A 14,307-nucleotide genomic window follows, 5' to 3' on the forward strand; every position below is an offset into this window, starting at 1 on the left:
GATAAAATCTTATGAAGCAAGATTCCCCAAATTTTCTTGTGTGGCGCCCACTGCTAACCACGTGCAGGTGAAATGACTTTTTGTGTGATTGCTCAGGATGTCAACTGTGATTGGATGGCCTCCAGGTAAGTCAAAATCAAACTGAACACTAGAACTGGGCTCGAGGGAACTGATAGCACTTTAGAAATTGTTAGTCATTTGCTCAGTTTTCCATGTTCTTATATGGAATCCAGCATGGACTCTGGAATCAGGGAGCTATGCATTCCAATCCTAGTTCTAATACTTATTACAGATTTTAGGACAAAATAGTCTCCTTGGCCTCAGTTTTCTTGACTATTAAATGGAGATAAGATCTCTCAGGACTGTACAAGGATTAAATGCAAGAAAATATAAAAAACATAGTGAAGAGTAACACACACTATTCAACAAACATTAGCTCTATCCCTTTGCCTAAGCATTTCCAAGAGTCCTAAAAGACTTTAACTCTATAAAAAGAATGACAGAAAACAAAATCCTTACAAGTTTTAAAGGTAATATAAAAATCTCTGAATGAAGATATCTTATAACATTAAGTGAATAATAAAAAGTTCATTAGGTCAGTTGGCTAAAATTTAGTGGTAATGAAATCAAAGTTCAAAGTTCAAAGTTCCTAGTCTGACCTTTTTGTTCTCACAAGGGATGTGATTGTTCCATTTTGCAGAACTATCCTTTGTTCAAAAAAGAGCCCAATAATTAAACAGGCATTACAAACAAGGCCCACAGGTTGTACAACTCAGGAGCAGAGAACTAAGACTATGATTTCTGTGTCTTAAAAACAAAACAAAACAAAACCTCTGTCTTGAATACCACATTCTGTAAATAAAAATTCTTTTTCTCTCAAGTATCAGTATTTGTGATGCAAAAATAAGAGTCCAAAAACTTGGTGAGAATAAAATGTTTCCACAAATTATATAAAATCTTCAAATACTATAAGAGGTTGTAAATAGTTTCAAATGAGGCCGTGAGAAGTTTGCTTCACGTTTAATACTTTTTTTATTTCAATAACAAGTTAGAATATCTCTGTAAATACAAAATTAAGCCTATAATACTATATTCACATACTCAAAGAATGAACAAACTTCGAAAATAACATTTTTCTTTGGCAAAATCAGTAAACAAATTGGCGACCCTGTCAGATTATCATTCCAACCTAACATTTTACTTAGCAGATAAATATCCATAGAAAAGCTGTAAATTATATAAATATTTTTGTCAAAATGCTAAGTGAAAGAAGCCAGACACAACAGGTTACATATTCTATGATTCTGTTTATATGAAATTCTAAAAAACTAATGATAGAAAACAAATCATTGTTCACCAAAGGCCAGGGGTGGAAGGAAGGGGACTGACTATAATTGGACACATGAGTTTTGGAGGTGAAGAAAATGTTCTACATCATGACTACGGTGGTAAGCAGATAACTGTATATCTGTTTTCTAAACTCACTGAACCCTAGAGTAAAAATTAGAGAATTTTATGTGAAATTATACCTCAATTTTTTAAAAAAGTTACAAACAAGGGTCATTTCAGTAAAAATATTTTACTTATTAAAGAAATATTTGTGGAAAACTAAATAATATAAATCTTTTAAATCATAAGCAGTGTTTGTCTTCTGACATTTTTATAAGAAATATATTTTTTAAATCTTCTAGAAAACCAAACAAAACCAAGAAGTACTTGAATAGTGACTCTCAATGCAATGTCAAACCCTCCAAAACTGTTTCATAAGCTCAGTACAATGATGAGGTACTTGGCAGGTCTCTCCATATTTTTTCCAGAATGGAACAGTATGCCAGAGGTCATAAGTTTGGGTTACACAGGGCCAACTAGACAATATAAGTGAGTAGCACAGAGCAAGTGTTACTGTGGTAAACTGCAAAGCCCATGTCCCTTCCCAATTTTGCTGCTACCACTGGGTCCTACTTACTGATGCCAGAAAGAATAGAGACTACACTGCAGCCAGAGCTTCTGATGTTTAAAGAAAAGCAGAAATCTACACTTTATGTGAAATGTCCTGCTTTTTCAAATGATGGTTCAATTTTTTTTTTATACCACCATATGTGCCAAACAAAACACATCCATAAGCAGAATTATGATATCTGGTCCATAGTGTATGCTTTCCAAACTTTTTCAATAAGAAAGTCTTGTAATTTTTCTAACTGCTTACCTCTTTATTTGCAGTGAATCTGGAATAATGGGGAATACTAGTGCAACTGAAGTAAATTCATCTCAAAACTACATAAAGACTTGTCACTTCTGGTCCTTTGCAGAAAAATCAAGTCCTGTTTACATTTCTAAGCATACTAGTTGGTAAGAAAAGGAAAATTCAGTTCGAATGAAGAAAAAAGAGGTGAGGAAAAACTGAAGAAAATCACAACTTTATGATCAAAGTCAGCTTTTAGATTCCAGAGCAACAAAATAATCCAAGTGTTGAAATTTGAGAACTTCATTGCCCCAACTAGTCCAACCTGGCTGTAAATTTCGAGCAAACAATTCCAAACACTCCCCATCTGGCTTGACATAGTCTTTTAGAACCTCTGTTCAAAAAAGAGAAAAAACACAAAAATTATTATTAAGAAAGGAATCAATTTCCTTTTAGCAGTTAAAAGCAGAAAAGCAGGATTGTTTCCTTTAAAACAAACAAACGGGATCCCTGGGTGGCGCAGCGGTTTGGCGCCTGCCTTTGGCCCAGGGCGCGATCCTGGAGACCCAGGATCGAATCCAACGTCGGGCTCCCGGTGCATGGAGCCTGCTTCTCCCTCTGCCTATGTCTCTGCCTCTCTCTCTCTCTCTGTGTGATTATCATAAATAAATAAAAATTTTAAAAGAATAAATAAATAAAACAAACAAAAAAAAAGACAGCTAATTAGTTCCAAGGATTTCATCACAGGCTATTCTATTTATAGTTAGAAATCATTTGAAATAAGCAATCCTGAGATTGGAAACAATACCATCAGAACTTTCAGGAGTCCTGATTTATCAGTTTTCAGTTGTAGATGAGAAATAGGATTTTAACACCCTCACAGATGACTTTCCAGTTTTCCAATACTGCTGACACATCTCCTGAGCACTGAAACTGAATTTTTTAATGAATCTTAATCTGTGCATGAAAAATATACAGGAACAACAGAAAAATAATCCACATAAAAAACAGATGTCTCTGCAAGCATATTCATTAGCAAAAGAAAGTAAATGAAGAACTGGATACCGATAAAAATATAGAACACATATAACTAACAAATACAACATCTTTGTAGCTGTAACTTGGTAGCACATCCCATCATTTCCAAATTGTAGATCATTTTTACCTAAAATTTTACCATATTATTTCCACAAGTAACTATTCCTTAAGTAATAATAACTACCAAAAACTATATTTTATTGGTAAAAAGGTACCACATACAAATGTTGACTAAATGCTATGATTGATACACGGTAACAGAAAGAAAATAGCATGGAATCATTTTTTTAAAGCACATGTTCATTTGGATTACAAATATATAAATCAATTTCAGCTTAATCACTGCTGGTTAGCTATATTAACCACATTACAGAACAGGTATGAAAATAAAAATTCACAGTGAAAAGTCCTAGAAGAGCATTTTTTAAATACAGTTCTTAATTACAAGATGGAGCTTGGCAGAAATTTATCAAATTCCCTCTAGGAATGATAGGTATTCTTTAGGAGCACATGATATAGGTAAAGTTTAAAAGAAAATACATAAAAAACTTTATGTTCATGTTTTCTAATCACTTTCACAATAAAATATTTATTTCTGTAAATGTATTGGTCCTGTTTAACAAAAATCAAAGAATTTAAAGCATTCATTGTCTATAACCCAATTGAAGCCAGATTTGGGCTTTAATAGCTTTTAGGAGACGCTAACATAAGATTTCTAGTCCTTTTATAAGTGTATAATTAAATGTTACTAAACCTGAAAGAGAAAGATTTCCCCAGAGTCTTAGAGGATAATAAACCTATATTACTTTTCCATTTTTTCTCCATGAATTCAATGTCTTACCAACCTCAATTCACTTTGAATGTGGTCTAAGGTTATACTGAAGCAAGGTTTTGTTTGTTTTGCTGGTTTGTTCAGAGTTTTGGTACAAATAAATTAGCAACTCTATTCTGGAACCTTAATCTGGAATCTAAAAAGGAGTTAGCCAGTCAAAAATGTTTACTATTCTGAGCACACAATATAATCAGTGCTATGGAATTTAACAAAGGAAACAGATACCCATGTTTTCTAAGAGTACACAATCTAGTAGAAAAAGATGGCCAGGCACTTGGGAGTTGACAAACATAGTACATAAAACCTAAAGCCATCTACTATCTCCTACTTTCTCAATGTAACATATTTCTGCATTTTTTTTTCTTTCTGGTTGAGAAAAACAGAAAATCAAGGAGTAATATTTTTAAAATGTTAACCAGAGTTCACAACAAAGCAAAAGAAATAAAAGCAAATTCATGGAAATGATTTATTCTTACTAATTTTAAATATCAACTTAAAAGTAAACTCAAGATCTTAAAAGTTCTAATTACAAGGAAAAAAATTGATAACTATGTATGGCAATGGAGGTTAACTACACTTACTGTGATTGGTGATCATTTCTCAATATATATATACATCAAATCATTATATTATACCCCTGAAACTAATAAAATCATGTATGTCAATTATACCTCATTTTAAAAGTAAATTCAAATGTATAAATTAAAGTATGAATATGACACATATACTTGATTAATTATATAACATCTGACATTAGCAAAATATACTTCTAATGAAAGAAGAGGAAATAACACATGCATAGCCAGTCATTCCCCTTTTGCTCTGGGAACAAAGGGTAGGGCTACGGGAGAAGGGGCTCAAACACCAGTTTTCAGAATTTCCAACTGTGTTTTATTCTTCAGATAAAACTGTTAATGAGTATAGCAGTAAAAGGAATGGAAATTCCTGTAAAGTAAAATATAAAAAAACAATTTTGATCCAAATACTTTTATTTCATAATTTGCCTATCTTATTAAATCTTTACATTTAATATACATTTAAGATTATAAGCCATAGCTATTGAGGCTTATCTTTTAATCTGTACCAGGAAACATCAAAACTTAAAAACAGAGTAAATGTATCAATAAGTTAAAATTTTTTAAAAATCTTGGTGCTTCTAGAGGCAAAAGAGAATATTTCATTTTATGAATTTGCATAAAATGTTTAAGAGCATTTACATGTACAAGTTCTAAGCATTATATATAGTACACATACTATCCCAAATCCTAGAGTTATGATTTCAGAGTAAAATACAGTGCAGAAATTATTTTTTGGTGGCTTTAATTTGTATGGTTCTATATCTAAAAATACATGCACTTGCTACATAGTAACATAAATTCAAAAATACTACCTAACCAAAACATAAGGGTTACATAACAAGTTGTGTGGATTTTTCCCCCCAAGAATCTAACTTTTCTTTTTAAAATGTTCTCAATCCAAAAAAAGTGTTTTTGCTGTCCTCTACAGGGAATATGGTGGAACTGCACTTCATGGATATAGGCTGTTAAGACTAGTTTTTAAGAGGATTAATAAAAGACTAATTTTTATTTACTATTATAAAACCTTGTTTCCTAAGATTAACATTTAAATATAATTTTATTCTATGTGAAAGGAATCGATAAACAGTTTATAATTTGGGAATGAAAGGCTGGGTCTTAGCTTTTAGATTTTAAAAGTAAAAAAATAAGCCCTAAGACGAACACTAAATTATGCTTTGATACTCACTGAATGATAATGAAAATTCAAATGAGAAGAATACAAATTAAATTTCCTCCACTGAATTTAACTGGTACCAAATAGAATTTTTTTTCAAAGAAAAGTACAATCTCACTTTTCATTTAAGTCACATATTTAATGTAATGAAGAATCTATGACAATACAAACTTAAAGATGATTATTCATTCAGCATGTCTCCAAGTTAAAGAAGGGATCATCAGGTAAACATCTGAATATTTCTCAAATAAAGTTAACACTACAAAAATTCTTCTGCATAAAATTTAGGATAACAGAAATCCTAAGCACAATCAATAAAAATTACCTTGGGAATTTGTATTTACTTTCCTATGTTATGAACTATCCCATATGCTACAAAATAATGATAGGCTAGGGACCCTGTAGTTTTCCTCAATGGCAGCTTAAAAGTTTGTGGTGTTTTAAGTAGGGATCACCAAATTCATAAAATAGATATTCCTTAAAAATTGTTTTGAATAGGAAACTATGAATATCAAATTGAGTATGTTTCAAGGACTACATTTCTATATTTTTTTAGAGGAGTAGGGCGTAGAGAATGAGGGAGAAAGAATCTCAAACAGACTCTGAGCTGAGTGTGGGTGGAATCCTTCGCGGGGCTCTATCCCAGGACCCTGACAATCTTGACCTGAGCTGAAATCAAGAGATGCTTAACCGACTGAGCCACCCAGGCATCCCCACATTCCAATTTTTTTGAATTCTCACTTGAAAAATTTAGCATTTACTGAGCTTCTATTTTATCCTGTAGAATTTAAAATATAAGCAATCTTCACAACTCTAAAAGATTAAAAGATTAAATACCGGGATCCCTGGGTGGCGCAGCGGTTTGGCGCCTGCCTTTGGCCCAGGGCGCGATACTGGGGACCCGGGATCGAATCCCATGTCGGGCTCCCTGCATGGAGCCTGCTTCTCCCTCTGCCTGTGTCTCTGCCCCTCTCTCTCCCTCTCTCTCTCTGTGACTATAATAAATAAATAAAAATTTAAAAAAAAGATTAAATACCATTAGTCTCTCTCTCTCTCTTTTTTAAAGATTTTATTTATTCATGAGAGACACAGAGAGAGAGGGGCAGAGACACAGAAAGAGGGAGAAGCAGGCTCCATGCAGGAAGCCTGATGTGGGACTTGATCCTGGGACCTTGGGATCACACCCTGAGCCAAAAGGCAGATGCTCAACTGCTGACCCACCCAGGCATTCCCAATTAGTCTCTCTTTAAATAAGGGCTTTAAGGTAGAAAATGGCTACAGTAACTCATTAAGTACCAGAGCCAGGATTCAAAGTCAGAGTCAATCTCCAAAGCCAAAATTTTCCATTATTCCTTGCTGCTTAGTTTCACTAAATGATGAACATTATAATTATACTAAAGCATTAAGACTAGCAAGAATTGGAAGGCTTCAGTAATCACCTTTTCAGTGATTCAGAAAAACACTACCTCAACATAAAACTGAATCTCTACCAAGTAGCAAGGAGATTCTAACCACCCTTCTTGGACTGCTATTCTGAGCTCCTGGTTTCAGAATAAGCAAGTGATAGAGCCCTCATAGTAAAATAAAACCCGTAGAACTAAATCCCTCAGATGCTCCATCAGTCTTCAGTCTATCAAGGATAGTGAAGGAGTAACTACCAATAATAAGGGGAGGAAAAGCAGGTGAAATAAAACATCTACACAGTGCATCCAGCAAGCCCACAAATCCCTTGCTTCAACAGTTCAATAGCCTTGTTCAACAGTTTCTGGATTGGAACAAATCCAGGAACTCCCCTTCTTCTAGTCTCTGACCACCCTCCAACCACCTTCCAATCTCCTTTCCAAGAACAATCTCCAGGACCAGCCAACCCCATTTTTTGTGGTTAGCTCCTTATTGCTGACCAAAAATGAGCTCCCAGATTCATCATGTAGAATTATTCTACAAGGGTGAAGGCCACTGTCAACTGTCTGGTCAACCTGTATTTGCAGGCCTCCTACACCCAATCTCCCTCAAGGCTTCTATTTGGACTATTGATGATGTGACTCTGGAATGCCTGGGAACTTCTTCCTCAAGTTGGCCAGGCATCTCTTGGAACACACAAACCAGTGTAGCAGCCATGCCCTTTTCTAAAACATGAAGAAGTCCTCCCAGATGAGTGAGGCAAAGCTGTGGATGCTGTGGAAGCTCCATGGCTCTGAAGAAGAACCTGAACCAGGCCCTTCTGGATATGCATGCTCTAGGTTCTGCCCACACAAATCCCCATCTGTGTGACTTCCAGGAGAGCCACTTCCAGATGGAAAAGTAAAACTCATCAAGAAGTTGGGTGACCACCTGACTAACTTCCACAGGTTGGCTGGTGGCTGGCCTCTGGCTGGGCTGGGAGAGTCAAGAATTTCTCCAAAAGGCTCACCCTCAAGCACAATTATAGGAGCCTCCAAAGACCAGCCTTTGAAGGGCACCTCTACATCCGCCTGATGTCAGAGCTTCTGCCTCTCTCCCTGCAGCTAATCAACAGCTCTTTAACCATCATAGAGCCCTCTCTCAAGTCATGGACCAAATGAAAATAAAGCTTTTGTAGCAAAATAAAAAACATTATTCATAAATTCTGCTGTAAAATTTTAGAATATTAGCGAAAATAAAACATCCAATTTAATTTACAAATCTCTACATGACTCCAATACTAAACTCAATCCTTTTTTTAATTTGATAGAAGTCATAATAATTCTATTTCATAAAAAAACATACCAGCAAGCGGTGGCTTATGTGAGTGAAGAGTACAGGGTACACTGACAATTAACTTGTGATCTGGAATGGGAAGCACTTTTATACCTGCATTCCTAATTAAAACAAAACAACAAAGTAAATTATATTAAAAGGACAATTTTTCATTCTATAAGCCACAGTTACCTCAATTTTTTTCACCTTTCAAATAGAACCTAAATTTTAAAATAAATTTTAGAAACAATAATGGAAATCATCAATTTAAGTAGAGACATTGCAGATAATTTCCTTTTCTTCAATAATAACAGTTACCAACTGAATAAAACAAAAGATAATATAAAATTTCATGTGCCATACCATTCACATTTTTCTGGTCTGGGTCACTTTTAGATTTTCAAAAATGTAAAAATTAAGGAAAATCAGTGATCATACTATTAACTTTATAAAATGTATATATTTGTACAATTTTGAAAAATCGCCTTTCCTACCTTAATGGTACAGTTTTTTCTCGAACTCTCCCCAATACAAGACCTTCATAAGGCTTTTTGTGTGGAGAATCTAGTGGGAACACAAACTCTCCTGAATTGGTGATCTGATAGGAAGGAGACAAAACAAAACAAAACAAAATAAAGCCATACATCTGTAAATATCCAGGAAAGAGTTTGTTGGTTTTTTTCCTATCGCTATACATTTCCTTCCAAAGAAAAAGAAATTATTAAACCTCTAGGCTAGTGCTATCCAATAAAAATATAATGTAAGCCACAAATGCAAACTGCATATGTAATTTAAATTTTATCCTAATTTAAATGTAAAGTAAAAAATTTAAATTTTCTACTAACAACATTAAACACTAAGAAAAGTATAACAAGAATGTGGTAGAAATAATTTTAATTATATATTTAGCTTAGTCTCACATATCCAAAATACTATTTCAATATGTAATCAATTCAATAAGTTATTGAGGTATGTTATATTTTCTCTTTCATACCAAGTGTTTGAAACCCAATGTACGTTTTATACTTAACATCAATTCAATTTTGACTAGCCACATTTCAAGTGCTGAAGAGACACATATGGCTAGTGACCATTGCTTGGACAGAACAGCTATAATGGACTAAAATATTTTATTTATTTTTTTTTATTTTTTTTTTGGACTAAAATATTTTAAATATCACTTTATCATCTTCCACATAAAAATCTACTTTTCATTAAAATTTACTCCTGGAAACTATGTCATCATTAATTCATTAATTCATTCAAATAATATTTACCAATTACTAGCAATGTGACTAAGTATATTATAATAAAATATATCTTATTACACTTTATAGAAAATAATGTCATTATACACTGTCAAAGCTAGAATTAGTAAAAAAAAAAAAAAAAAAGTTCAGGGACTGATAAGATGAACAATACTTAGTCTAATCCCTTGGCATTATAAATCCAGAAATTCAATTTTGTCATTCTACCCTGGAGTGATCATACTCTCAAAGACTCACTTAAAGCTAATCAAACTGAAACACAATATAATATCAATTTATTAACTAACCACTGAAATACATATTTACCATCAGAATATTCATATCTATTATCTAAGGAATCTTTTACTTAGTATCAAGATAACTAAGAAGTCAAATCAGTAAAGTTCTTTTATCATCTCTAGTGCCCAGGAAAAATAGTATCTTTTCCACACAGTGCTGTATAAATACAGGCAAATTTTTATTCTCTGTATATACTTCATATTCAATGCAAATTACTCCTTCTGTTATAATAGTACATATAGTTACCTAACAATGTTTCAAATAACATACTGTCTTTTTTGTTTTAAACTCTGGGCTTATATTATCTCTTAGATAATACTACTACAAATGAATAGAATAGTCTTAGATTTTACGTATTAACATTTTACTGGATTTAATTTCAGAAGGTACCCTTTTCCTGACTTTGGCCCTCATCTTTGACGACAAAAGAACTGTCATCATATACAGGAAAAAATGGGGATTTATATTCCTGTCAATGTCCTACATACCAAATAAACCAAAGCTAAGCCCAAAATACATTATGAAAGCAAAGATACAACTGTTAATGTTTGCTAAGTTCATTAAAATAGGTGCAAATAAACAACATACACAGATTTTAGAGGATATACCAAGAGACTACAAAATCCATACAAAGCACATAAAAAGAGAACTCTCCTGTCTAAAATGAATATTTCAGCTATATAAATATTAAACATTCAACTGATAACAAGTTGACTTATCTTTTAAATATGTAGGAAAGCTTTTGCAAAATTCATCTACGTAGAAGATGTATTTTTAAAAGGATGTCCAGGGATGCAGGGTGGCTCAGCAACTGAGTGTCTGCCTTCAACTCAGGGTGTGGTCCTGGAGTCCTGGGACTAAGTCCCATATCAGGCTCCCCTCGAGGGGCCTGCTTCTACCTCTGCCTATGTCTCTGCCTCTCTCTCTGTATCTCTCACGAATAAATAAAATCTTTTAAATAAATAAATAAATAAATGGATGTCTAATGGACTCTGAACTGATGCCTTATTTTTCTGTATTTTTTATTCTTCTAGTAAACAGAGAGAGATTAAAGATCATTCAACTAATCCAAGAATTGGAATTATTTCTTTAAAAAATAGGCACAGCAGCACACAAGGTGCTGAGGTTAAGTTAAAATTTAAAACATGTAAGGTTCTTGGTTCTTTCCACCTCTTCCATCCTGGGTTACTTAGCTATTCTCCCTCCCATCCCCAGCAACATAAGAAAAAAGAAAAAGGAAAAGGAAAAACAGGAAAGAAGTCATAAAGGGTGACTGAAATTGTGGATGTATAAAGAGTAAGAAGAGGTGCACCTGGGTAGTCAGTCAATCAAGCGTCTGCCTTTGGCTCAGGTCATGATCTCAGGGTCCTGGGATTGAGCCCAGCACCTGGCTCCCTGCTCAGCGGGGAGTCCGTCTCTCTTTCTCCTTCTGCCCTTTCCCCTGCTCGTGTTCTATCTCTTTCAAATAAATAAGTAAAATCTTTTAAAAAATAAAAGTAAAGAGCTAAAAGGTAAAGGGTAACATTATTTCTATGTTTAGTGATAGATTCTCCAAAGTTTTTGTTTGTCATTTTTTTAAACTATAGACATCAAAGCTTTTTAAAATGACATCCTGATAAATCCCTGAATGACTTCCCTAGGCCAGCAGTTTGGTCCTCACCTACAAAAAGACACAGAACAAAAGTAAAAAGCCTTCCAGAATAAGAAGATGTAAGTATTTAGTGTCAAAAGGAAAAAAAGTATTCGATATCAAAGTAAAAGTTTCAATTACACGGTTTTGAAGGAGAACAGTGACATGTTAAGTGTTAAAAATTAGATGTTTATGTGACTTATATGTCACACTACATTAACAAGTAAAGCTTTTAACTTACTTTTACCCAATGCCACTCAGCAACTATATCAACAGACCAAGAAGGATAAAGTTCTTCCTTTACAAAACGTAGGTGCTTTTGTCTATTGGTCACCCAAGTAATAACAAGACAGTTTGGAGCAGCCAGTTTAGGAATAGGTATCTGCTTTATTTGCAGTGGTGATAAATAACTGTACCTAAAAATAAACAGAAAAAGATAGTAGCAAAATTCACTGCAAGAAAAGGAAAAATAAGCAGAGAGAAGACCCATATAATACTGACTCCACAAAAACAAAGCTCCTATAGCTGTATATTTGTATAACTAAATATGAAGCCACAGTGACACCCAGAGGACACATTATTACATGCAAGTCAGAAATAACCCTTTTTTCATTTTTAATACTGTAAAATTGTCAGGCTTTATCATTTCTAAATATATTACATTTCAAAAATTTCTCTAACAGGCTTTTCTCCCATTCAAAATTAAGCAAATACCATTGTTTGGTTTCTATGGTCTATACATTACACAGGGACCCCATCACAGTGAGTCTTGAAACTGCTATCTCAATATTCACTATGTTTTCAACCCTCAATCTATCATCCTGCGTATTCCCAATCAATTCCACCAGACTTTCTGAAACCCTCACACTTTCATTTCAAAAAATTCTATACTCTTGCACCTCACAGTCATTAATAGTATAAAGTTTAACTTCTCTTGCTAGAACCACTTCTTCTATAAAATCCAGTCTAATGTGGCCCTTTCTCTAACACTTCCAGTATATCTCATAATGCTAGTTATTCCTCTCCTTCTGTGTTTCAACCTCTCTAGCAGTTCCTTACTGTCAACCTAGGTCTTAAAGGAAGAAAGAGGAGAGAAGCAGAGAAGGTGGGGAGGGGAAGAGAGAAGAGAAAAGAAATTCCCTCGATTCAGTCTTTTTAGGTCTACAACTAAACTAAGGACTAGTATGCTTTTAGTCTTTCTACTTTCTCTCCTTTATCTTATTCCTCAGTAGATTATAATGAGATTTCTACTACTATACCTACTCTGGAAAAAAGTAAGTAACACCTTACCAGCCAAATACAATAAACACTGGAATCCACTTTTCACACATAGTAACTGTATAATGTGAGAAAGTGATTAAGTATTTTTTAAATAAGCAAATGAGTAAAACAATCCACATCTCATTCACTCAAGTTTCCTACCATCCAGACCAGTGCTCTTCCAGGAGAATAGCATTTCTTAAAATCAAATTGATAATTTTAAAAAACTATGTTTGTCACAGTATGAAAAAACATCAGGTCAAAAACTTCAAATTTGATGTTCCCAACAACTGTAGATTTTTTGATTGCCTTCATTTTATTTAATTGGGTTCATGTGGGGTGGGGGAGAGGAATGAAATATTCCATTTTTCGTTTTAATCTCCTAGAAATCACTGAGCAAATTCTAAAATATACATCTTCATCACCAAGGCAGTATTCTTACCGAAAATGTTTAACCTGAATCTAATCATGCAGAAATAATCAGACAACTCCAAATGCTGGGAAATCCACAAAAGGGGCACAAAATCTTAAAAAAGAGTCAATACCCTGAAAAGTAAAAAATGGTCAGGAGACTATTTTGAATTAAAGGAAGAAAAGAAAAATAAAGACCAAATGTAATGTATGATCTCTGACTGGAGTTTAAATCTGAAAAACAAAAAGAAAAATGTAACCACAAGGAAACACTGAGAAGAGGTTAAAAAATGAATATATAATGTATATTTTATAATACTATTAATGATAATATTAACATTATTGGGAGTGATAATGGTATCATAGTTATGTAGAAGAGTGTCTTTGTTTTTAGAAGATATGTGCAAAAAAATTTATAGGTGAAAGCACGATGTCTACAATATCAGATTAAAAGAGGAGAGAGGGAGAAAAAGAAACTGTACACAGATGTAGCAGAATATCAAAACCTGGCGAATCTAGAGGAAAGGTGATTCAATATGCATATACTACTTTTTTAAGATTATTTGTTTGAGAGAGTGCGTGAGCAAGAGAAAGCATGAGCCAGGGGAGGCACAAAGGGAGAAACAGACTTCCCACCAGGCAGGGAGCCCCAGGCCTGGCTCCATCCCAGGACCCTGAGATCATGACCTGAGCTCAAGAGAGACAATCAGCTGAGCTACCCATGTGCCCCATTCAGGTAATTATTTCAACTTTTCTCAAAGTTTGGAATTTTTAAAATCAAAATTTGAGGGAAAGAAACAATATAATAAATCATTACAAAAAGATCATAAAGGGGTACCTGGGTGGCTAAGTGGTTAGGCACCTGCCTTCAGCCCAGGGCGTGGGTATCAAGTGGGATCGAGTCTCATATCGGGCTTCCTGCAGGGAGCCTGCTTCTCCC

The 14,307-nt window shown here is 34.0% G+C and overlaps 1 protein-coding gene across 1 annotated transcript in view; it reads right to left on the minus strand.

Moving 5' to 3' along the window:
• Positions 1–1,023: 1,023 nt before the first annotated feature.
• Positions 1,024–14,307, minus strand: part of METTL4 (methyltransferase 4, N6-adenosine) — a 38,914-nt gene continuing 25,630 nt past the window's right edge. Inside the window, 4 exon segments of the mRNA XM_055324034.1 lie at positions 1,024–2,576; positions 8,550–8,641; positions 9,014–9,117; positions 11,938–12,112. Coding sequence (XP_055180009.1) covers positions 2,431–2,576; positions 8,550–8,641; positions 9,014–9,117; positions 11,938–12,112 — 517 coding nt within the window. The 3' untranslated portion in view covers positions 1,024–2,430.

This window comes from Nyctereutes procyonoides, unplaced genomic scaffold (assembly GCF_905146905.1).
Source record: "Nyctereutes procyonoides isolate TBG_1078 unplaced genomic scaffold, NYPRO_anot_genome, whole genome shotgun sequence".
NCBI classification, from domain to species: domain Eukaryota; kingdom Metazoa; phylum Chordata; class Mammalia; order Carnivora; family Canidae; genus Nyctereutes; species Nyctereutes procyonoides.